Source organism: Abramis brama (assembly GCF_963993115.1).
Source record: "Abramis brama genome assembly, chromosome: 1".
Lineage (NCBI taxonomy): Eukaryota > Metazoa > Chordata > Actinopteri > Cypriniformes > Leuciscidae > Abramis > Abramis brama.
This window is the reverse complement of record NC_139963.1, coordinates 26,416,504-26,442,302: the sequence shown is the minus strand read 5'-3', so window position 1 is coordinate 26,442,302 and position 25,799 is coordinate 26,416,504. Positions and strand designations below refer to the sequence as shown.

The following is a 25,799-nucleotide window of genomic DNA, read 5'->3' as shown; positions in this document are numbered from 1 at the left end:
TCTTGTTGTACTTTATTACAATTATTAATAATCATAAAGATAATATTTAAATATCATAAACGCTTTCCTCACAAATGACTACAAAGCACACCTATGACTATGTCCCTCCTCCATTTGGTCAAGCTAGGCAACTATTAAAAAGACAATAATAATAAATTTTCATTTTATGGTCATCAATAGTATACAATTCAATTCTTCCCTTCCCTTATCTTGATATGAATAAGATTGACTTGACGAAATAAACATAAATCGATCCGAAATGAACACGTATTTGTTCAGTGAAAGGAGCGTATACGTTAACTATGTCCATACAATTATATGTTTTGTGCTATGATCAGTCTTTGACGGTAGGATGAAAATATGAGCTCTCAGAAGGTGACGAGAACGATTCGTTCACTTACAAGATTCATCCAAAAAACGCCACTACTGCGCATGCGTACACAAGTATAGCTTTTCACTGCTGTGACTGAAGTCAAATGTCGGGTAGAACTCAAATGGATTTCTAAACAAAATATTTACACGGCTTTAATGCATTGACATTTTTAGGTCAATTCGATTTTTTTAGCTATCGTAATAGCACGTAATCCGTAGTGTCGCTAGTCTAATTTGCTTTGCAGAGACATGTTTACATCCCAGACCTCTTCCTTCCAGGAGTCCATAGACGTGGATGAAAGGGATGTAGACTTCGACAACGAAGAGATCGCCGGATTCAGCCAGAAGATACAACAGATTAACAGCTACTATGCAATATACTACTACCAAAACACAAGGTACAGTGGTTTTCACTTACTAGTCATGAGATAGTGACTTTGTGCCAAGGAGGTGTTCCAACTGCAGAATGCTTTGCAATATGCTAGTTGTTTTAGAAATACTTTGCCCTTTTATGCCTCATATTAAAGAGTATTTGAGATTTATGCATGTGTACTTAGGTTCAGAGAATTTTGCTTCTTTTCTACGTATATGAGTTAAAATTCACTATTTTTGTGCTTATGAATTAAGAGTTGCATGACATGAAGAGCAATGTCTTACATTGGCAGCATAGTTCATAATAGTGAGTTAGTCTTATGAAATAATATGACTGTATAATGGATGAGTTATACACAGTATATGGACCCTAATATGTATACAAGACATTGTAAAACACCACACATGAACATGTAGGCCATTTATAACCTGGGAGATCTTAACGTATCAATGCTTATAAAGTATTAAATGCATTATCAAACTACCCAGATCTGAGGCTTCTGGAGAGAGTGTGGCCTGGAGCCAGAGGAGATCAGACTCAACCACAAGTCAGGATGACTTTAGGTAAAGAGGGGTCCATCCATCATCTCTCAGTCATCGCAGTCCAGTGGCTTTCAATGTTGTGATGGAAGAAAAATCATGGCTTTAGTCAAAAAATGCACACAGGATTCTGCGTCTGGCTTTTCATCATGTTGACTTGCTCATCTCATTCATAACCATTGAACTAATCTGTCTAACGGCAAACTCTTTAGTATGTATCTCTGCTAGGTGCCGTTGGTGATTCTGTGTACATCTATGGTTCATTAACTGCTTGTCTGTCCGCTTGTTCACTTTGCCCTTCCTTGTTGATATTATAGTTTTTTAAAACATATTTTTCACTCTTAAAGTCTCACCCTGCTGGACGCCAGCTTGCCATCCGAGGCGGAGCCAGAACTACGAAGCTACATCTCCCGCAGGCTGAGCAAGGGCGCTTTGCTGGGGGGTATGGGTAACATTGCCACCGTGGAACTAAGGTAGATCATATCAGTGTTGTTATTGTTAACTAACACTATAAAAAATATTTTAGTTAATTGTAATGAAGCTGAAATAAAATACATGTAAAACTTTAACTTTTAAAACGTAGAAATGTTAAATGAATTTTAAATGAAAATTAGAAATATTGCTTTGGCAACTAACTGAAATAAGTTGCACAAATAAATATCCAGAACCATACCTCATTGTCATTCAGTATAATATCACCATGTATTTTCTTTCTCAACTGATTCAATGATTGTTGGTGTTCAAGCATCCCTGAGCAAGCGGTGGGCTGTTACTGCTGTCTGCTGGAGCAAGAGAAATCTCCGGAACAGCCTGAGGCCGATGGCAACGGCTGGGTGGTGTGTCTTCTCGGAGGATCAGAGAAGGGCCTGAATCTATATCCTCAAATCACAAATGACTGACCATAAAGTAGCCGTGAAACAGAAATTTTAATAGTCTTTTCTTTTCCATTGTTCTGTATATCCGAGTGAAACGGCTTATCTCGAACAAGTAGAAAAATGTGGAATTGATTGTATGGTTGTAGTTTGCTATTGCTATGATGTCATGTGAGTGACAGATTGTCCCGTCCTTGCGCCAGTAAACACAGAGAAGAGGTGTCACTGCAATCTAAGGGAGGGGAAGTTGTTTTGATTAAAGATTATGAGGGCACATGAAAAAAAAAATGAAAAGATATGCATGCACGGGTAAATCATTTATAATAATAAACTGAGATATTCCATAAAAATAATTGTGCATTTTAATTTCATGGTGACTTTAAACTGAAAAAAAAAAAACAGCATTGTGCATTAAGGAATGAAGTGATATCAAGTTTTACCATTGCATTCAAATACTGTTCTCTCTTAATAGGATAATTCATTTTACTTAACCATACAAACATTCAGAATTGAGCTGGACAAGTACGTCCAGGGTCTGCAGGGCTGTTTGACTCCAGAGGTGAGGACAATTTTTATTTTTATTTCCAGAAACAATAGACATAACATACATGTTGAAATCGGTCTGTTTTGTTGAAGTTATAAATCTGCTGGCACACTACCTTTGATATTCATTTGCTGTAAACATTGTTGGTAACCTCTTGTTACAGATGCATAACTTGGAGACAGATGTCAGGCCCTACCTGAACCAGTGGTACGAAGAGTCAGTAATGCACATTCACAGAGTGGTTCAGCTGTTGCAGGCGAACGTCGGGTACCTTCTGCATGCTGTAAGAAACCACTGCTGTCTAGATCACATACACTTTACATCTGAAAACAATAATATACTGTATTAAATGGAATGGTAAATGAGGGTAACATCACGTCTCTGCTGCAGGCTTTGAGTCACAAGCTTGTAGAGGTCACAGGGACGGATGAGAAGACAAAAGCAGATGTAGCAAGGTGAGCAGAAGAGAGAGTTCGTTTTACGCAGTACTCTTGCAGTTTAAGTACTGATAGTTACTGCAGCTTGATCAATTGTGTTGATTAGATTCATCAAAGCAGCAAGCCTGCAGGGTCTAGTCCAGGAAGACACCACTACAGCCTCCCTCTGTAAGGCCATGTCAGAGGACTCTCACACCAACCTGATCATCAACTGCTCAACCAGCCCTCCCACACTAACCAATGAAGGTCAGCTGGAGCATCATCATCATAAGCCACTAAATCTACAGGCTTTCTCCTTTCATGTTATTTTGATAATGTTGTGTTGTTATTTTAACCTCTGCAGTCAGTAACCGGTTCTGTGACGACTGGATCCAGGCCTTCCTCAATGCTGCTGAGCGCTTTAACCCTTTCCTCCTCCGTCAGATCCTGGAGAACTTTAAACTTAAGGTTAATGTGGTGTTCACTCATTTTTGTTGCTTGCTCAATCTACTTGATTAAAATGTTATAATAAATATTTATTAATAAATTCATATTACAGAAGTTTACTTAAAATACATTTGTGTTAGGAGCACATCAATAATTTCATTGGCTTTAACAAAGAATTGCTGAAAAGGTTACATTTAGCATGCTAACATGCTATCGGTAGCAAATAGTTAAAGGGATGGTCCACCGAAATTGAAAATTCTGTCATCATATACTCACCCTCATGTCATTCCAAAACCTTTCTTCTCCTGAACACAAAAGAAGATATTTTGTAGAATGCTGATAACCAAACAGTTTCAGTTCCTATTGAAACTATATTTTTTGTCTATAAAATGGAAGTCGGTGGGATCCAAAACCGTCTGGTTACCAACTATTCTTCACAATATCTTTTGTGTTCCGCGGACGAAAGGAAGTCATACAGGGTGAGTAAATGATGACAGAATTTTTGGGTGGACTATCCCTTGAAATGCAGGAGATTCATTTGAGTTATTCTAATTTTATTTGGGTCAAAGTATATTTTTTAAATGTTATATTGGTAACCGTAACACTCTTCTGTCTGGTTTTCAGATCTCGCATTAACACTTGTAACTACTCATTTGTTTCTGGTCACCCTCTGCAATCTGCAGTTTGATTTAATTATTAATATCTCAAACTAGTTTGTTGTAAACATTTGCTCGCAGTATAATGTTACAGTATAATGTATATGCAGTATAGTATGTTAAATGTAATTTAATACATTAGAAAATGAATCTTAAAGTATTAAAAATCTTCTTTAATTACTGATATCATACACTCTTATTTCTGGTATTGTTCCGTCTCAACTGAAAACTGCTGTGATAACTCCTATAATTAAGAAACTGGGGGCTGATTCAAGTAACTTTGATAATTTTCGCCCCATTTCAAATCTCCCGTTTCTTTCTAAACTATTGGAAAGGTTTGTTGCAGCCCAAGTCCAGAATCATCTTTCTCATAATGGTCTGTGCGAGCAATTTCAATCTGGGTTTCATCCTTATATATGAAGGACTAAAAATGACAGAACGAAAAATAAATAAATAAATAAATAAAAGTAGAAATAAATAAATAAATGCAGAAATAATAGTGAAAATAAATACATTTTGGTAATATAAACGGCTATTTCTGTATTTTTACATGTATTTATTTATTTATTTATGCATTTCTATATGTATTTATTTATGTATTTATACATTTATTTATTTATATATTTATTTATTTATATATTTATATATGTATTTATTTATACATTTATTTATTCCTACATTTATTTATTTCTGTATTTCCACATTTCTACATTTATTTATTTCTGTATTTCCACATTTCTACATTTATTTATTTCTGTATTTCCACATTTCTACATTTATTTTTCCCTGCGCATGTATGCTAATTGACCAATGGCTAAGCCACGCCCCCAAACGCGATGAGCCAATCACAGTACGCATAGCTAACCCTCTCGTCCATTGCAATGCATTGCGGTTATCAGTTTTCATTCGTTTTTATGTTTTTTTCTTGTCATTTTGGTTTTTAAACAGCGTGTGTGTGTGTGATTTTGGTTGGGCGACAGTTGTAGGTTACAGTTTGACAAGAGTTTACAGTTTGACAAAAGCACAATGTTGTGTTTTACACAAATATAAGTGGGCTAAACAACTTTGCAGTTTTAATTATGTCCTGTATGAACAAAATGGAGTATGTTTTTATGTTTCCACTGTTCGATCGCGCCCGCTCTCTGACACACACACAGACGCACACACAAACACACACACACATTCCAGCAATGCAAACTTGACATCGCAGCCTGTTCATTATTCTGCGCTCACACCAAACGCGAATAGAGCGTCAGATTCGCGCGTATCCGCGTCTAGTTCGACGCTTGAACATTTTGAATCCAAAGCGAATAGGACGCGCGTATAAAGCGAGCGTTTGAAGCGAAATAGCACCAAACTATAACGTTTACACTGTGAACTGTAAATCTTTGTTCTGGTCTGGAGCTGAAGCTTATCGACCTTCTCAACAATAAAATTATTAATATAACCCTCCAATGCATATTTAAGGCCCTTTTGGTGACATCGAGATGATATATAATCTGTCTCCAAAAAATCATCAATTGACTCCTGTGAAATGTCTCCTGTGACAGCTGCCATAGCGCCTGTTACCGAATGTTGACTGTTTGTCCGAGTGAGTGGAGGGGGCGTGGTTAGCCATTGGTCAATTAGCATACATGCGCAGGGAAAAAGAAATGTGGAAATACAGAAATAAATAAATGTAGAAATGTGGAAATACAGAAATAAAAAAATGTAGAAATGTGGAAATACAGAAATAAATAAATGTAGGAATAAATAAATACATATATAAATATATAAATAAATAAATATATAAATACATAAATATATAAATAAATGTATAAATACATAAATAAATACATATAAAAATGCATAAATAAATAAATAAATACATGTAAAAATACAGAAATAGCCATTTAGAATACCAAAATGTATTTATTTTCACTATTATTTCTGCATTTATTTATTTATTTCTACTTTTATTTATTTATTTATTTATTTTTCGTTCTGTCATTTTTAGTCCTTCATACTTATAGTGTTGAGACCGCATTAGTTAAGATCTCAATGACTTATTGTTAGCTGCTGACTCAGGACTTTTATCTATACTAATTCTGCTCGATTTAAGTGCAGCATTTGATAATATCTCGCACAGCATTGTGTTAGACAGATTGCAGTCTATTGGAATTATTGGTACCCCCTTGACTTGGTTTCGATCGTACTTTACGTACTCAATTTGTATAGTTGAAGCAGTTTTGTTCAAAGCCTTCGTATGTCAATACAGGTGTCCCACAGGGCTCAGTATTGGGTCCTCTTTTATTTATTATTTATCTTTTACCCCTTGGTAATATTTTTAGAAAATTTGGTATTCAATTCCACTGCTATGCCGACGACACCCAACTTTACCTGTCCTCCAAACCTACCTCTACTTTTCCTCCATCTGTCCTCTCAGATTGTTTAGCAGATATTTAAGAATAGTTTACTTTAAATCTTCTTAAACTTAAAGAGGCTACATGCAACTTTTTCTCCAAAATAAACGTAACAATAGCCTTTTTATTTTACCATTTATGACTCAAACATCTCCTGATGAGCATACTGACACCATGTCAGCTCACAGTGGGTGCACCTATAAGCCTGTATCCTATTTTTCCTATTTTCTGTCGGGTCGGATTTTTCGCGCGCTGTCTGCGGATGTGACGTCAAGCGCGTTCATGTTAAACGTTTCAGATCACTCTGCCACCACCGCTAGTCAGCAAACAAACTTAGTTTCTCAAACAATATATGTATTTGACTGTTCTTACCTCTGTAAACATAATGTTGACTTCTTTGCAGCGGATGACTTGTGAAGTGTGCACGTACGAGAGCGAGCAGAAAGGAAGAGCAGTTCCGTTTTTTGGCCACAGGTGTCAGTCGCGAGTTTAAATTTCAGAAAATCGCATGTAGCCTCTTTAACAGCAGTAAAACGGAAATTCTTCTTGGTGGCTCAAAAACCAATCTGACGAAATCCACGTTCATCTGTGAATATTGACAACTTACCAGTGTCTGTATCTAAACAAGTTAAAAGTCTGGGGGTCATCCTTGACAGTACTCTCTCATTCGAAGCACACATTTAGTGTCATTCGCTCTGCTTATTTCCATATACGTAATATTAACCGACTTCGTCCGGCTCGCTCAGTAAAAAGCACGGCAATTCTTGTTCATGCTTTAGTCACTTATTGCAATGCTCTTTTTTTATGGCCTGCCTTCAAAGCTACTCCACAAACTCCAGCTAGTCTGCTCGAATCATCTGCAGAACTCCTCTAGCTGAACACATTACTCCCATATTACATTTGCACTGGCTCCCAGTTAAATATCGTACTAATCTTAAAATTCTTCTTCTTACAAGGCACTCAACAATCTTGCCTCTTCATACTTATTTGACCTTCTTCATATTTACACTCCTGCTCGGACTTTAAGATCATCTTCTTCACTCACACTTGTTATCCCTCAAACTCGCACTACTTCCATGGGGTCCCGAGCCTTTAGTCATGCAGCTCCTTATTTATGGAACCTGCTGCCACAAGATGTGCGAAACAGTGGAAGTCTTCGCGTTTTTAAATCTCGCCTTAAGACCCATCTTTTTCGGCAAGCCTTTTATGTGATTACTTTTATATTTTAATTCTGGTATTCAGGCTTTAATAATGAGTGTTTGTTTATTGTTGATTTTTTTATTGTGTTTGTAAGGTGTCCTTGAGTGTCATGTAAGTCGCCTATAAAAAAAAGTATAATAATAATTTTTAAAAAGTTTAAATTTAAAAAGTATTTCAAGTATTAACTAATAATAATAATTACTAATCAGCTAAATTATTAAATTAACAAAAAATCTGTATAATATCTGTATATTATAATCTGTATATTACCCAACCTGATTTAAGAGTGATCATATTCAGAAATGGCAATTACATCATTATGGCTGTCTTCAACATGCACATTCTTTCTCCATGCAGGCCATCCAGGACATGAACAACCTGAAGCGCTTCATCCGTCAGGCTGAAATGAGCCACTACGCTCTGTTCCGCTGCTGTCTGTTCCTGCAAAGCTGTGGAAACGGGGATGTGCTGCTGCAGAACGCACGCGCCGAGCACAGCAGCTTTCCCGAGGCCTGTGGAATCATAAACGTGCTGGAGGAGTTCCTCAGTGAGCAGGCGCAGGGCACGCTGTACTGACACCTCCCCGTCTGCAGGGGGACACTTACCTATCGGAGAGAGCACCTTGAAAGGAGTTACCCCTGAATTGCTATTCAACCCCCATAATCATAGTAGTGTGGTCTGCATTTTGGGCACTTGAAAACACTAAATATAGTCCATCTTTTTGTGTGTTTTGAGGTTCAACAGCAAAGATTGAAAAAGATTTTGCTATGATGTGCTGCTGTATGTTGTTGTGGCTGCTTAAAAATTATAATCTGAATAGACCCTATAAAACGGGCCAATGAAAAATCCATGTGATTAAACTTTATTTAAATTATTCTTCTTAATAATGTGTATATGTTAACACAATAGTGTTTAAATGTGATTCTAGGGTGTAGTCTCAGCTGTGTAGCAGTTGTTGTTTAGATTTTAAAACAAGTGTTCTGCAGACCGCACTATACATTATAGGAAGCTAATCACGAATCATGTGTACTAATCATGAAGCTCTCCACAAACTAATAGCCCATTATCACTCCACTCCATTTCAGAAGAAAAATTACTGTGACCTGCATAATGCATTGCCTGTTTTATTTTTTAGATAAGTGCATCATTTGATGTTTGATATTCCTTTTTGTTCTTGTTTGCTATTTAAAAACCTCTGATAATCATAAATTCAGAAATCGTATGTAAATGTAATGGTCGAAAATAACAGGGTTAAAAACATACCTTAAACATGAGATATATATATAGGCGACAGCAGTAAGTGGCAGTAATGTGTATAATTATATGTGATTCTCCCTCTTGTTCAGATTTGACATGACTGTACTGTGAAAAATTTGTTCCAGGAACATATCATTTGTGTGAATTTGTTAATTAAAGAAATGTATAACACTGTAGATTGAGTTACTGTTAACTCTTTTTCTGCCATTGACGGAATTTTCCGGCTTTCTGTGTTTTCACTGTTATACGGTAGGGAGCGATATGACGTTTTCTGAAAGAGCACTGAATCTTCTGATAAAAACACAGGCAAAAAAGCAGCAGGAATAAATGGACTGTGAAGCTTTAGGGGTGTTGATGGGGTGCTTCTCAATACTAATATTGTCCTCCAGCACATGACCCGGAAACCGATTGAATTCAGCCATCTTGGAGGACATCTCAATTCCACCATGAGGAATGAGGAGTGAGGAAGATTCCTGAGGAGTCATGAGGGAGGATACACAGATGGATCCTTCCCTCGCATAATAAGGGGGTGGAGCTATGATACGAGGGAAGGAAACGAGGATGCACAACTAAGAAATGAGAAGCACCCATGGACTCGATCTGCTACGTCTATGTTTTGATCATCATTCTAAATCCGATCCAGATATAGTCTTCGACTAAAATGCGATTTTCTCAGCTTTTTGCTTTAAATGTTTATTTTTTTAATGAAACTTAACCATATTCAAGTGTTGATAAAAAGGAATGCATAAAGCTTGAAAAAACGGGTGTTTTTGTTTAAAAGGAGAGGGTCTGTTCTTTCGACATATTACATGTTCAGATATTCATACAACAACATATTCAGGGGGCTATTAAACTTTTGTGAAAATTATCAAAAATGCTGGCAGTGGCTGGCAACTTTTTTCAAAAACGCTGGTGGGGAAAGAGTTAACAGTTAACCTTGATTCTTAAATTCATGCAAGAATTAAAATAACTCTGTAAATTCATACAGGCAAAGCTGTAGTTATACCTTTTTTAATCTAACTGCTTACACTTCAAACACCTCATACAGGATGGAATAGACCGAGAAAATATTCATAAGCTGTTTTACCTGTAGGATTAGTTGGTAGGAACCAATTGTAGATTGTTGTAGAATGTTATGTTATATCATTGTTCATTTAAAAGGACTTCAGCTGGACAGATTAAGTAGGAGTCTTGCCTGGAGGGAATAATCATTTAATACCACACGTTTAATGTATCAGGATTACAACACATAATTGCATACTGGAACTACTGTACTGTTTTGTAATGCAATATCAGGCATATTTCTACAACAGATTCTAAAGTTTATTTGTATTAAATTTATATATATATTGAATTTCACTTAAAGTCACCACCCAAAAAAATGTATATACAGTATTGTTACATCCTAAACATTTACATATTGACATTAATTCAAGGAAATATCACAAAATAACAACAACGCACCTTGTAAGTATAGAGAAGAGAAAACCATGCCTCGAAAAAATATAGGATTAAACGATAGCATGGTTAATAAAATCACATTTTAAAACATTATTTACTATACACAGCATCACTGCAATATTTGATTTCCAGCCAAAATAAAATTTTAAATAAAGATTTTTTTAATCATTCAACAATATTCCCTTAAAACAGGTTTATGAGACACAAATGTCAAAAAGAACAAAATGAATATACAAATGCAGATGCATATTCTTCTATACATATACATATTCATATCATTAAGCTCCCTTACAGTGATTTGAATATATGGTTTCACTCTGCCACCTTGATGTCAAAAGCTACTACTCCATGAAGAGAAAACCCAAGGTAGAAGGTCACATTCTCATTTGAACTTGGCAAGGAGGCAGTAAAAAGTGGAATGACTCTGATGTTGCTTTGATCAGATACCCGAACAAACAGATTTCCATTGTCGGTGTATCCAGTTACCCGTTTAAGCACTTTTACAACGTCTGGGTTAGTCCACACTTCACCGCCTTGCCACTTGAGGCGTCTCTCACTGAGGGTACCCTTGCAGAATTTTTCAATTGTGGTCTTGTGCACAATCTTATTGAGACCCCTTGCTTTTCCAAGGAGGAAGTGGGTGAAAATCCTTCCTTTTCTTGAGGCAGCAGATTTAATCTCAGAATATCTGTGAAGTGCTTTTATTGCATTCGCGGCAATGTCACTTCTTGGATTGGAGTCCTCAGGCCAAAATAACAGTGAAAGGAGCAAATACGTAGTATCTGGTAAGGCAGTTCTCTTTTCACTACAAAACCGCCTACTGAGATCTTGAAGTTCTTCAATGGAAAGAATTTTTCCAGAGCCAGGTGAAGCACAGGAGAGCGCTATCTGACAGAAGATGAAGTTTATGAGCTCCGTCTGGTCAAGATCCTTTTTCAGGTTAGCTGGAAAAAGGCTAATTATTTCCTCAAGTTTTGCTCCAGCTCTTTGTTTCTTGTTATCAGAAAGCAGGTAAAGAATTGTTGTAATGTTACCACCTCCGAGTTGGAAAGATTTCATTTGTCTCATTAATGGGGTAACTGTGTTTGTATCAGAAGCCTCAATGTCAACAAAGAACAACTTGGCATACACAGCACATTTCCTGAGGAGCCATCTTCTTGGATTATTTACCGTTTCAGGCTCTCCTTCATCCAACTCCTCCTCATCCTCAGAAATGTAATTCTGAAAGCGAGCAAGATCCTCAGAAATACATTCCAGGGCATTTCTAATGCTGTTTTTCATTCCTTTTAAAAGGCCATGAAACTTCTGCCAAGTTGTCTGTACTTCCTTTGGTATGTAGTCAGTGAGCAGGTAATTCATCAACTTCCTCTTTCCCTCTTTGTTAGAAAAAATGTCTACATATGACAGGAGCTCAAGCAATCGACATCCAATATCAACTTCTCCAAAATAAGAATTATTCAAGCAGACAGTCTGTGACTGGGGGCATTTTTCAGATTCTCTAAAAGTAGTGATTCCTTTCAGAGCAGTATCAATGATATCAGTGGCATCCTCTGGTTGAATAGGATATTTCATTTTGAATATGGCATCATGTTTTTCATAGAACCACTTTTTGTATACTTGTCCCAGTGTGTCAAGTATATATGTGTGCTGTGGGAGACGATACTTGGCTCTTTTGGCCCAAATCTCCGCTTCCTCAAAAATTTTGTTTTCATAAAGCAGTCGTGCAAGCTGTTGAGCAACAAATGCATCCTCATCAAAACGAGTGTAAGCCACCTTTAAAAGGTCAATGGCTTTCTCCAGATCTTCTGTCTCCATAACATGCTCTATTAAAGGAGAAAACCAACTGTCATTTGGATCTCCCTTGCTTTTTTTGGTCCGTTTGATAAACAGATCTCTGATAAACTTTCGAAATTCATCTCTTCCAAATCTGTGGTCGAACAGCACTTTGTCCTTAAGGAGACGCATTGCTATTTCACTTTGGCTCTGATAGATGGATAGCTGCTTCAGAATTTCCTCAGCTATCAAATGGTGAATTATTCTCACAGAGAAGATGTGTGTCTCACTAGATTTTAGCTGTATGAAAAAAAACCTGGCTTGCTCACTTAAGGAATTTTCAAATGTTTGGTGTCGAATTTCATCAGCCCATGTGGACTCTGGACATTCGGCCATTTGATCCAATTTGTCCAAGTGAATTCCTAAACCTAGGAATGCCTCACAGTGTGATACAGACAGGTAAGAATTCTCAATATGGCTGTTCAGTAGTGCCACAAATTTGATCAACTGTGTCTGAAGAGATGAATGATCAATTTCCTTTAGCAGATTCTTAACACAGTCTGTGACATAAGACTGTTCAAACTCTTTACTCATGAGCACCAAAGTGAGAATAAATTCTGCGTCAAACTTCAGCTCGAGACTCTCTGCTTTCTTTGAGAAGAGCTTCTTTTCTGCTGGGGACAGTTTGTGTGTAACTGCGACTGTGCGTAAAGGCAGTGTTTTACACATTCTTTCTGGATCAAGTGACCTTTTGCAGCAGAGAATGATGAAACACAGTTTTGATGAACTTATTTTCATTGTTGTGACTGCATTGCTTAATTCTCGTCTGAGGTCATCCTGATAGTTTACATTGCAGTCCTCCAGCAACAGAAGTACAGGTAAACAGGTGTTCTTGTCAACTTCCTCATAATTCCAAAGTTGTACAGCATGCTCACAGACAGTTGCAGCCGGGTACTCTTGCTTAACAACAGCACATCGCATTTTTTTCCTCCAGGTCCAGAGGATCTGACGTGCCACTGTGCTTCCGCCACTACCAGGTTGATGATATATGTTGATATTTTCAATGGAGCGTTTTAATGAGTCGGCCTGCTCGAGGTCTTCCAACATTTTGTTAATTTCTGCGTATGCATCACGCTTGATGACTTCCCCACATTGATTTCTGTCAGCCAGCCACAAATTCAACCAGTCAATTTCCCCTCCTTGATAGAAGTATTGTTCAATTTTTTGTATTTGCTCTTGTTCCATGACATTTACATTTGTTTCATCACACTGGTCAACACGGACTACTTCTAAGGAGAGCATACTATCTTCATCCACAGGTTTTAAAAAGCATACTCCATTGTTTGACACGGGCAAATGCCTTGTGGCCTGAACACTGGTGAGCTGAATGCTTTGAACTGTAGCATCTACATGACTCAATGACATACCAACAATACTGATTTGTTCAAGCACATCTGTCGAGCAAGACACTTGGGCAAGGCTTGACCACTTCTTGTAATTCTCCCTTGATTCTGAGATTATGACTATGTCCTCATGGCCACTCATTTCTGCAAAGAATTCATGAAATGTGTCAATAAAGGGTTGTTCAAAGTCAGACGTGAGAATGAAAAGCACCACAAATGATCTTTTAGGGAGAATCTCATTGCAGATCACAGATATAGCTCTTTTCAACAGTTTTTTCTTGTTTTTGATCCAGGTTTTTTCATCACATGGAGACTCATCTCCAATGTAATCATTTCGACCATTGCAGAATATCCAGCTTGTTCTGTCATAGAGCTGTAACTTCTTGACTAAGTCAGCAGTGTTATCCATATGATCATAATCACGCAGGAAGTGCAGGTTTACGGCATGGTGCTCTTGGTAATTGTGACAAAGTCCAGATAATTTTGAGTCAGGGTCATAATCAAAAACACAGAAGATATTCATGTGGGCAAGGAACTTGATGTTTTGTAGGTTTTCTTGATCAAATCTATTTGAAACAATAATGTACCGCAATGTTTTGTCCATGTATTTCTTCCCATGTGTCAGAAGGACTAAGAGTTTTCTTCCTAAGTCCTCTTTAAAATGAGCCTGTATCTGATTCTGGTTGTTTTCTTCCCATTCTCTTTTTTGGTCAATGTCTTTGAGAGCTTGAATGAAACTGACAAGTTCATCTTCAGTAACACGTGGTGTATTAGGTCCAACTCTTTGATAAAAAGCTTTTTGCTCATATTCAACTTTATTTGCTTTCTCGTTGAACTTTGGAATGCGGGCACCATACAGTTTTCCCCTCACAACGTTCACTATGGGAACTACATCAACTTCTACAATCCAGTTTTGGGCCTGACTGTCTTTGTCAATTACTGGTATGAATTTTGGAGGCTTGATACATTTTCTGGCATCAGAGTGCTGTGTTGGAAAACAATTTTCAATGTAGTCTAAAGCATCTTCAAATACCTCTTTGTCTTCAATGGGAATTCCAATTATCTCTCCATGTTTGTATGATGTTTTTGTCTTGTCCATGACCCCAAAGTGGATTGTGCCATTTGCACGCATATTCATGCATGCACATGCAAATCGAATGACTTCACTGGCAAATTTGATCTTTAGCTTTCTTGGTTCTAATTTACAGGCAATTTCCAGTGATTTATACTCATGACATGGAGTGATCAGATTGTCTATTCCTGTCTCTGGTGGGAGTATGGCATGTTTTATGTAGATGAAGTGTTCGTCATTATCATTAAATTTCCGAAACCTACTCTGTGGCAAACACACAGTTGATTCAAGAATATCACATGTAGAAAAGTTTTGTTCAGGACTAATGACATCACTGGAAGACACAATTTCATGTTTTGCTTCCTCTTTGCATTCTCCGACAAAACAAGGTTTCTTTTTATTTGTTTTTGACTTGTCTGGTTGTAAAAGTTCATCTCTTTTACTCAGCAAAAGCTGTATTTGGCCACCTCCAAAATCAAGTTCTTTTAAGTATGATTTTGTAACATTTAGAAGAACAGGTCCTGTTACCTCTTCTTTCTCAAGTTTCTGAATGTGCTCTGGTTTAATCCCAATTGTCTTTGACCATGCACTGACGTGCTGTTCATTCCAGTCCGAGCATGGTATAGAATTGTAGTCTAAAAAGAGCAAATTATTGGGCATTTATAAAAAGGGCATGTCAATACCAAATAAGCTGAGAAAAATAATGTCCCATTTATCCACAAATTCACATTTTGAAAGGTCCATCTCTAAATAATTTAATAATCTTCATAAATTATGTATGAGTTAAAAAAAACTGCCTCTAAGCTGTCAGGGTTTTGTTTAGTTCTGTTTAGTTTCATTTTGTTTTGGTTACATATTCTCTGTTCCCGTTTTGCCTGTGTTCCTGATCATTATTAGTCTCCCTGGTAGTTAATAGAAGGTATGCATTGACGTCACTTTCCCGCCAGAACACGCCCCCCTCAGCTGGACTGAGTGGCAAAAGAGCTGCTGCATGACTGGATTTACTAGAGGAAACTGCAAAAAACGTGAGTAAAACAAACGATTATCAGTTAAAACTAAAGGTTGAACTCAATATAGTGTTCCTTACAACTTACCAAAGATTCATGGATATTGAAATGCTGCCAGGAATCTTTATATTTATATAACGCGTTCACAGGCAAATTTGCTTTATGTATTTCCCCGCTGTCGAAATCAGGCTCACATAAATGTCAGGGTTTTCTATCAAACTTCATCCTTACGTTCTAAACTTTAAAGCAGATTTTAGATTGGTTAATATTAACTGTCAATCACTCCCACTCCCTTTTACTGCACTCCGTTGTCACGTGACAGGGAGCTGACTACCGCACGAAATTTAAAAGGCTGAATAAGAGAGAAGATGAAACAAGGTTTTTCCTGCATTTAAATTTTTTTGGCGGCCACCAAAGCAAATTTTTATCCCGCCAAAGCCTTATTTGATCGGTGAGTGATAGATGACTGACTGCTGCACTTGTGACAGGGCGCATGTTACTGAACGAGCAGAAAGAGAGCCATCTCCTCCGGCCAGGACCTAGAGGGCTAGCGCACTATAGTCTGAGGGCTTAGTGCTCTACAGGGGCTCGATGCAAGCTGGGCCGGCCAATTTTCCACACGGCAGGGGTTTTATACGTTCCCCATACGTAATGTCGAGGGACTGACTCGATAAGGGAACGTCTTTGGTTACTCAACGTAACCGTAGTTCCCTGAGAGGAGGGAACGAGACATTACGTAAACTGCCGTGTGGAAAGCCTTTTCAGCCTCAATAGCTCTAGTTCAGTCGAAAGATTCTGAGTTTTTTTGGCTATTTGCAAGCAAAAGAGTTATTCAAATCAGGCTTCGGCATTGAGGAAAATGGATTTCCCCATACGTAATGTCTCGTTCCCTCCTCTCAGGGAACTACGGTTACGACACTAGAAACCTTTTATAATGACAGCATTTTTATAACTGTTTTGGTCACATTTGGTCGGGAAAAAAAGAATAATTAACTATTATTATTATTATTATTATTATTATTATTTGCATCTGTGCAATTGGTCAAATCGGTGTTACCATGTGAGCGAATGAATTGCATTCCCGCTTAAAACGAGCGTTCGTAAATATTTCCAATAAAAGCTGCACTCATCCTCAAATGTGCATCATTGGATCATTATGGATCATCCTATCATCATAAATGATAGGAAACCCAGCAACGGCGATGATCAGCTTCTCCTCCATTTTCTCGAAACTAATGTTTTGGTAGGAACGAAAGTTTACATCATATGTTTCTCCGGAATCAGCCAGCGCGAAGGACGTCTAATCCGATTGGTTGCTGGCGTTTTGCCGCTTAACTGCGTCATAGCTCATTACCATAAAGTTGAGCTACTTTCAACTTTCTGATTGACGCTCTGGTCGCTCAAAACGCCCAAAACGCGACGCCACTGGATTTAACACTCCTTGCAGCTGAGAGAAGCCAGCTTCCATTAAAAATTAATGACTTCCGGTAACTTTGGAAGCTCAAGTCGGCGGCGGTGTGCGTAAAGTTAACATTAGCCTAATCCACTGTGAAGTAACATGAACAAACAATGAACAGCTGTATTTTTTAACTAACATTAACAAAGATGAATAAATACAGTAACAAATGTATTACTCATGGTTCATGTTAGTTAGCCTAATCAATTAACAAATCAAACCACATTTACTGAGAACACCTCTTAAAATGAGAACGTAAGTGTGCTTACCCTATTTTTTTTAGTAAGAGTGGTTAGCAAGATTTAACCTTAATAAACTACAGTATTTTCAGGTTATTTATATGACAATGTGTAGAAAACTTACCAAAAAAAAAAAATTGCAAAGCAAGTTGTTGTTAGCTAGCTGCTAATTGTATTCAATTGTATATGGTAGAAAATTAGACTATTAGTTAAAAAAACTTTTTAATGCTACTTTTTTTATTCTACTTTTTGATATTGATATGATTATATATCAAAATAATTATTAGGTCTAGCAAAGAAGGATTTTATCTTACAAAGCTATGAAATCTAGTGGTAAAATCACAGCTTTAAAAAAAAAAAGGAGACCACCACCGAAGACCAGTTTTGACCCAGGAAAAACCCTGTAACGCTGACAGATTTATTTGTAAGCCGTCACCTAAAGTCACAAATAATCGTGGAGTTGGTGATGTGGTTAATGTGGATCCACCAGCTGAAAAGAAATCGTACAGCTTTCGTAGAGAGCCTAAAAGATTTCGAGTGGCTCCACTATGCTGAAAGTTCAATGGATTGTGTTCACTGCAGGTAACACAGCGTTCGCAACTGAATCCATAAATATTAAGCGCAAGAGCTTGGTTAAACACTGGACTCTGGACATTCGGCCATTTGATCCAATTTGTCCAAGTGAATTCCTAAACCTAGGAATGCCTCACAGTGTGATACAGACAGGTAAGAATTCTCAATATGGCTGTTCAGTAGTGCCACAAATTTGATCAACTGTGTCTGAAGAGATGAATGATCAATTTCCTTTAGCAGATTCTTAACACAGTCTGTGACATAAGACTGTTCAAACTCTTTACTCATGAGCACCAAAGTGAGAATAAATTCTGCGTCAAACTTCAGCTCGAGACTCTCTGCTTTCTTTGAGAAGAGCTTCTTTTCTGCTGGGGACAGTTTGTGTGTAACTGCGACTGTGCGTAAAGGCAGTGTTTTACACATTCTTTCTGGATCAAGTGACCTTTTGCAGCAGAGAATGATGAAACACAGTTTTGATGAACTTATTTTCATTGTTGTGACTGCATTGCTTAATTCTCGTCTGAGGTCATCCTGATAGTTTACATTGCAGTCCTCCAGCAACAGAAGTACAGGTAAACAGGTGTTCTTGTCAACTTCCTCATAATTCCAAAGTTGTACAGCATGCTCACAGACAGTTGCAGCCGGGTACTCTTGCTTAACAACAGCACATCGCATTTTTTTCCTCCAGGTCCAGAGGATCTGACGTGCCACTGTGCTTCCGCCACTACCAGGTTGATGATATATGTTGATATTTTCAATGGAGCGTTTTAATGAGTCGGCCTGCTCGAGGTCTTCCAACATTTTGTTAATTTCTGCGTATGCATCACGCTTGATGACTTCCCCACATTGATTTCTGTCAGCCAGCCACAAATTCAACCAGTCAATTTCCCCTCCTTGATAGAAGTATTGTTCAATTTTTTGTATTTGCTCTTGTTCCATGACATTTACATTTGTTTCATCACACTGGTCAACACGGACTACTTCTAAGGAGAGCATACTATCTTCATCCACAGGTTTTAAAAAGCATACTCCATTGTTTGACACGGGCAAATGCCTTGTGGCCTGAACACTGGTGAGCTGAATGCTTTGAACTGTAGCATCTACATGACTCAATGACATACCAACAATACTGATTTGTTCAAGCACATCTGTCGAGCAAGACACTTGGGCAAGGCTTGACCACTTCTTGTAATTCTCCCTTGATTCTGAGATTATGACTATGTCCTCATGGCCACTCATTTCTGCAAAGAATTCATGAAATGTGTCAATAAAGGGTTGTTCAAAGTCAGACGTGAGAATGAAAAGCACCACAAATGATCTTTTAGGGAGAATCTCATTGCAGATCACAGATATAGCTCTTTTCAACAGTTTTTTCTTGTTTTTGATCCAGGTTTTTTCATCACATGGAGACTCATCTCCAATGTAATCATTTCGACCATTGCAGAATATCCAGCTTGTTCTGTCATAGAGCTGTAACTTCTTGACTAAGTCAGCAGTGTTATCCATATGATCATAATCACGCAGGAAGTGCAGGTTTACGGCATGGTGCTCTTGGTAATTGTGACAAAGTCCAGATAATTTTGAGTCAGGGTCATAATCAAAAACACAGAAGATATTCATGTGGGCAAGGAACTTGATGTTTTGTAGGTTTTCTTGATCAAATCTATTTGAAACAATAATGTACCGCAATGTTTTGTCCATGTATTTCTTCCCATGTGTCAGAAGGACTAAGAGTTTTCTTCCTAAGTCCTCTTTAAAATGAGCCTGTATCTGATTCTGGTTGTTTTCTTCCCATTCTCTTTTTTGGTCAATGTCTTTGAGAGCTTGAATGAAACTGACAAGTTCATCTTCAGTAACACGTGGTGTATTAGGTCCAACTCTTTGATAAAAAGCTTTTTGCTCATATTCAACTTTATTTGCTTTCTCGTTGAACTTTGGAATGCGGGCACCATACAGTTTTCCCCTCACAACGTTCACTATGGGAACTACATCAACTTCTACAATCCAGTTTTGGGCAAACACACAGTTGATTCAAGAATATCACATGTAGAAAAGTTTTGTTCAGGACTAATGACATCACTGGAAGACACAATTTCATGTTTTGCTTCCTCTTTGCATTCTCTGACAAAACAAGGTTTCTTTTTATTTGTTTTTGACTTGTCTGGTTGTAAAAGTTCATCTCTTTTACTCAGCAAAAGCTGTATTTGGCCACCTCCAAAATCAAGTTCTTTTAAGTATGATTTTGTAACATTTAGAAGAACAGGTCCTGTTACCTCTTCTTTCTCAAGTTTCTGAATGTGCTCTGGTTTAATCCCAATTGTCTTTGACCATGCACTGACGTGCTGTTCATTCCAGTCCGAGCATGGTATAGAATTGTATTCTAAAAAGAGCAAATTATTGGGCATTTATAAAAAGGGCATGTCAATACCAAATAAGCTGAGAAAAATAATGTCCCATTTATCCACAAATTCACATTTTGAAAGGTCCATCTCTAAATAATTTAATAATCTTCATAAATTATGTATGAGTTAAAAAAAAACTGCCTCTAAGCTGTCAGGGTTTTGTTTAGTTCTGTTTAGTTTCATTTTGTTTTGGTTACATATTCTCTGTTCCCATTTTGCCTGTGTTCCTGATCATTATTAGTCTCCCTGGTAGTTAATAGAAGGTATGCATTGACGTCACTTTCCCGCCAGAACACGCCCCCCTCAGCTGGACTGAGTGGCAAAAGAGCTGCTGCATGACTGGATTTACTAGAGGAAACTGCAAAAAACGTGAGTAAAACAAACGATTATCAGTTAAAACTAAAGGTTGAACTCAATATAGTGTTCCTTACAACTTACCAAAGATTCATGGATATTGAAATGCTGCCAGGAATCTTTATATTTATATAACGCGTTCACAGGCAAATTTGCTTTATGTATTTCCCCGCTGTCGAAATCAGGCTCACATAAATGTCAGGGTTTTCTATCAAACTTCATCCTTACGTTCTAAACTTTAAAGCAGATTTTAGATTGGTTAATATTAACTGTCAATCACTCCCACTCCCTTTTACTGCACTCCGTTGTCACGTGACAGGGAGCTGACTACCGCACGAAATTTAAAAGGCTGAATAAGAGAGAAGATGAAACAAGGTTTTTCCTGCATTTAAATTTTTTTGGCGGCCACCAAAGCAAATTTTTATCCCGCCAAAGCCTTATTTGATCGGTGAGTGATAGATGACTGACTGCTGCACTTGTGACAGGGCGCATGTTACTGAACGAGCAGAAAGAGAGCCATCTCCTCCGGCCAGGACCTAGAGGGCTAGCGCACTATAGTCTGAGGGCTTAGTGCTCTACAGGGGCTCGATGCAAGCTGGGCCGGCCAATTTTCCACACGGCAGGGGTTTTATACGTTCCCCATACGTAATGTCGAGGGACTGACTCGATAAGGGAACGTCTTTGGTTACTCAACGTAACCGTAGTTCCCTGAGAGGAGGGAACGAGACATTACGTAAACTGCCGTGTGGAAAGCCTTTTCAGCCTCAATAGCTCTAGTTCAGTCGAAAGATTCTGAGTTTTTTTGGCTATTTGCAAGCAAAAGAGTTATTCAAATCAGGCTTCGGCATTGAGGAAAATGGATTTCCCCATACGTAATGTCTCGTTCCCTCCTCTCAGGGAACTACGGTTACGACACTAGAAACCTTTTATAATGACAGCATTTTTATAACTGTTTTGGTCACATTTGGTCGGGAAAAAAAGAATAATTAACTATTATTATTATTATTATTATTATTATTTGCATCTGTGCAATTGGTCAAATCGGTGTTACCATGTGAGCGAATGAATTGCATTCCCGCTTAAAACGAGCGTTCGTAAATATTTCCAATAAAAGCTGCACTCATCCTCAAATGTGCATCATTGGATCATTATGGATCATCCTATCATCATAAATGATAGGAAACCCAGCAACGGCGATGATCAGCTTCTCCTCCATTTTCTCGAAACTAATGTTTTGGTAGGAACGAAAGTTTACATCATATGTTTCTCCGGAATCAGCCAGCGCGAAGGACGTCTAATCCGATTGGTTGCTGGCGTTTTGCCGCTTAACTGCGTCATAGCTCATTACCATAAAGTTGAGCTACTTTCAACTTTCTGATTGACGCTCTGGTCGCTCAAAACGCCCAAAACGCGACGCCACTGGATTTAACACTCCTTGCAGCTGAGAGAAGCCAGCTTCCATTAAAAATTAATGACTTCCGGTAACTTTGGAAGCTCAAGTCGGCGGCGGTGTGCGTAAAGTTAACATTAGCCTAATCCACTGTGAAGTAACATGAACAAACAATGAACAGCTGTATTTTTTAACTAACATTAACAAAGATGAATAAATACAGTAACAAATGTATTACTCATGGTTCATGTTAGTTAGCCTAATCAATTAACAAATCAAACCACATTTACTGAGAACACCTCTTAAAATGAGAACGTAAGTGTGCTTACCCTATTTTTTTTAGTAAGAGTGGTTAGCAAGATTTAACCTTAATAAACTACAGTATTTTCAGGTTATTTATATGACAATGTGTAGAAAACTTACCCAAAAAAAAAAATTGCAAAGCAAGTTGTTGTTAGCTAGCTGCTAATTGTATTCAATTGTATATGGTAGAAAATTAGACTATTAGTTAAAAAAACTTTTTAATGCTACTTTTTTTATTCTACTTTTTGATATTGATATGATTATATATCAAAATAATTATTAGGTCTAGCAAAGAAGGATTTTATCTTACAAAGCTATGAAATCTAGTGGTAAAATCACAGCTTTAAAAAAAAAAAGGAGACCACCACCGAAGACCAGTTTTGACCCAGGAAAAACCCTGTAACGCTGACAGATTTATTTGTAAGCCGTCACCTAAAGTCACAAATAATCGTGGAGTTGGTGATGTGGTTAATGTGGATCCACCAGCTGAAAAGAAATCGTACAGCTTTCGTAGAGAGCCTAAAAGATTTCGAGTGGCTCCACTATGCTGAAAGTTCAATGGATTGTGTTCACTGCAGGTAACACAGCGTTCGCAACTGAATCCATAAATATTAAGCGCAAGAGCTTGGTTAAACACGGAGAGAGTGCCAAGCACAAAAAATGTGTGTGGCAAACAAATCAGGTTCATCAGGTTCGATTATTAAGGCTTTTAATCGCCAGGATGCTGCTGGTCGTTCAGCTCTACTGGCAGAGCTAAACGTCAAATTTGGTGGGTGCTCCTAAATTTTTGCTGGTGCTCCTAACTTTTTGAAGTTGGGAGCACCAGTGCTACCAAGTAAAAAAGTTAATTTCGAGCTCTGTATATTATATATATATCGTCATATCGTATTCGTATCGTATCGTATCGTATCGTTATTATATTCATATCGTCCAGCCCTAAAACTTGTATAGTTTTTTTGTCACTCAGTGGGTGTGACCGCAGTCACTCCAGCAGACAGTGACGTCACACGCATACCCTCTAGTTCCTGCACCTGTTCTGTTTTACCTTGATTACTCCCCTGTGTGTTTAAATCCTGAGTCCTTTCTGTTCATTGTCCCGTATCGTTTTCATCTTTAGTTTACATGGAAGATTTCTATTATTATTATTATTCCTGTGATTCCTAATTGGACTAGTGAATAAAGACTGCCTTTGTTATGGATACCCATCTTGTCTTCATTGTGCGTTTAGTACAGCTACCAAGCATGAAATAAGCAGGGAAATGTACATGTAATTTAAAATGACAATATTCCATTTAAAAGAACAATATTGAATTGTACACTGAACTGAAACTACAGAATATGCTCTATGGTTCTAAATTGAATTCTAAAGAATTAGCTTATCTAAGGACTTCTTAAAATTATTAATACTCACCCATTCTGTGAGGAATATTCAAGGAGTATGTTTCAAAGATTTTGTGCCATCATTGCTGAAACAAAGAAAAATAATCATATTTACTATATTTGAACCATATCTATTTGAATTGTGTTACACTGATTAAAACACATAGGCTAACAAATGAATGTTTATAGTTGAATAGTATAAGTTATCACAAATGAAGAAACGATCAAATGATGAATGCTTTGTAAAATAACAAAGGGAACAAACCTGAGATCCTTTTTGCTTTGAAAAGCCTTAGTTGAACAAGATGCGTTTCATCATGGGGCCCTCTGCTACCAAGTCATTTTAAAATCATTTCATCATCAATTTCAAATCATCATTTGAAATTAAAACCGTTAAAAAAAAACGTAAAATATCTGATGAATGCATAATGTAATAATGTGTCACTTGTTGAGCCAAGTAAGCTTATATGTTAAATAAAACACAAAGAAAAGCCAAATTTTTTGACAAGTTTGTATTGACGAGCAAAGAAAACAGAGCTGCCAACATTGTATGAGATAGCCTATTCAAAGCAACGCAATTTCTTCATACGTTTGTGATATATAATGAAATTTTAATTTTAATTACAATGGTCATGTTTGTGCTTTTTGATTAGGCCTATTTATTATGTGCAACATTAATATTCAGAAACGGGTAAAGTTACTTCTACCGTTTGTTTTTCTGATTAACTTTTATTAGCCTGCAAACCAAAATAAAATGGGCCTAGGCTAGGCTACTTGATTATATTACTATTATTATTATTATTAAATTGGATGGGCTATCTCTGCTATTCTGAATTAACAGGATAGTTAAAGTTTTTCTTCTGCAGAACAAATTGTATAACGAATAGCATACGAATAATAATTTTAAAAAAATCATATAAAGATCAAGAAATCCAGAAAAAATGTTTAACAAAATTACGAAAATAAGGATAAATTATGTTTGACAGGGAACGCATCTCAAGGTCGCATGCACAGACTCATGTTGCAGTTGGAGCAGTCATCACCGAACAACAGGCAAATTAAATATTAAGCTAATTAAAGTTAGAAAAGTTCAGTGAGTGATTTTCTTTTTCTTTTGTTCTTTGATCAACATTAATGGTAGCAGCGAGTATATGCTGTCAGTGCACTGATTCAATAGACATAGGCTTACCGTTTTTCTTTCTCAACCATTTAGGACAAAATAGCAGGCATGCAGACGTGTTCTCTCGCGTCTTGTGCTTAAAGAATGCTATCAAGAAGAACACCGTTCCTGTCCAGTGACGCAAGATCAGCGGCGTTTGAGGGGCCCCTAATTGGCACGGGGCCCTGGGGCGGCCGCACCCAAGCACCCACGCTATCTCCGCTACTGGTTGTATAAGATTACTTGATATATCTGGGAGGTTTACTATATGAACATAGCACTGATGTGGTAAAGAACTTCCTTAATGATTTTATGAACAAATGGACATCACTTTTTCATTTATACAAATATCACAATCAACAGCCTGCAATCGATATAGACCAGGCCTATTATTTCACGTTCTAGGCTTATCACAATAGCATTCAGATTGGCATGTCTCCCATCCTACAAAAATAAAATAAAATAAAGTACTCTTAGAATTAATTTCAGTGATTCAAAAGACCTATAAAGAAACCGATGAGCATGAAAACAAATTCAAGGAGGCAGATATTACCTTGATGAGAAAAAAGAAAACATTTTTGACACTGTTTAATACAGCGGATGTCTCTTCCGCGTAGCCTATCTGAATACGGAAAGCCAATTTAGCGAGCTGAACACACAAAATGTATAATGTAAGATATTTAAATTAAAACCAAACACTTACCTATTGAATCACAAATTCCAGTAACTTCGACAACTTTAAGTCTAAC

General features: G+C 37.4%; 2 protein-coding genes across 7 annotated transcripts; one reads left to right on the top strand and one right to left on the bottom strand.

Moving 5' to 3' along the window:
- Positions 1–438: 438 nt before the first annotated feature.
- Positions 439–9,254, top strand: cUnh17orf75 (chromosome Un C17orf75 homolog). Of its 2 annotated transcripts, XM_084125117.1 has the most exons (10): positions 439–770; positions 1,234–1,308; positions 1,632–1,757; positions 2,030–2,160; positions 2,660–2,715; positions 2,864–2,983; positions 3,091–3,155; positions 3,244–3,383; positions 3,481–3,584; positions 8,179–9,254. In XM_084125117.1, exons 1-10 carry the CDS (start codon positions 622–624, stop codon positions 8,395–8,397), a joined length of 1,185 nt encoding a protein of 394 aa, XP_083981243.1. In that variant the 5' UTR covers positions 439–621; the 3' UTR covers positions 8,398–9,254. The 2 variants fall into 2 exon arrangements, with proteins under 2 accessions (XP_083981243.1, XP_083981244.1); XM_084125118.1 differs by lacking the exon at positions 1,234–1,308 and having other exon boundaries at positions 486–770.
- LOC311089995 (sterile alpha motif domain-containing protein 9-like) lies at positions 2,956–25,160 on the bottom strand. Of its 5 annotated transcripts, none has more exons than XR_014607809.1 (4): positions 25,081–25,160; positions 24,157–24,221; positions 23,923–23,977; positions 2,956–3,023 (listed from the first exon to the last, which is right to left on the bottom strand). XR_014607809.1 is itself a non-coding variant. In XM_084125081.1 (4 exons), the coding sequence occupies exons 3-4, from the start codon at positions 23,924–23,926 to the stop codon at positions 10,852–10,854; spliced, it is 4,575 nt and encodes a 1,524-aa protein (XP_083981207.1). In that variant the 5' UTR covers positions 23,927–23,977; positions 24,157–24,221; positions 25,081–25,160; the 3' UTR covers positions 10,275–10,851. The 5 variants fall into 5 exon arrangements, 3 of the variants coding, with proteins under 3 accessions (XP_083981207.1, XP_083981208.1, XP_083981209.1); XM_084125081.1 differs by lacking the exon at positions 2,956–3,023 and adding an exon at positions 10,275–15,422; XM_084125082.1 differs by lacking the exon at positions 2,956–3,023 and adding an exon at positions 10,275–15,422 and having other exon boundaries at positions 24,157–24,218; positions 25,081–25,116.
- Positions 25,161–25,799: the final 639 nt, after the last annotated feature.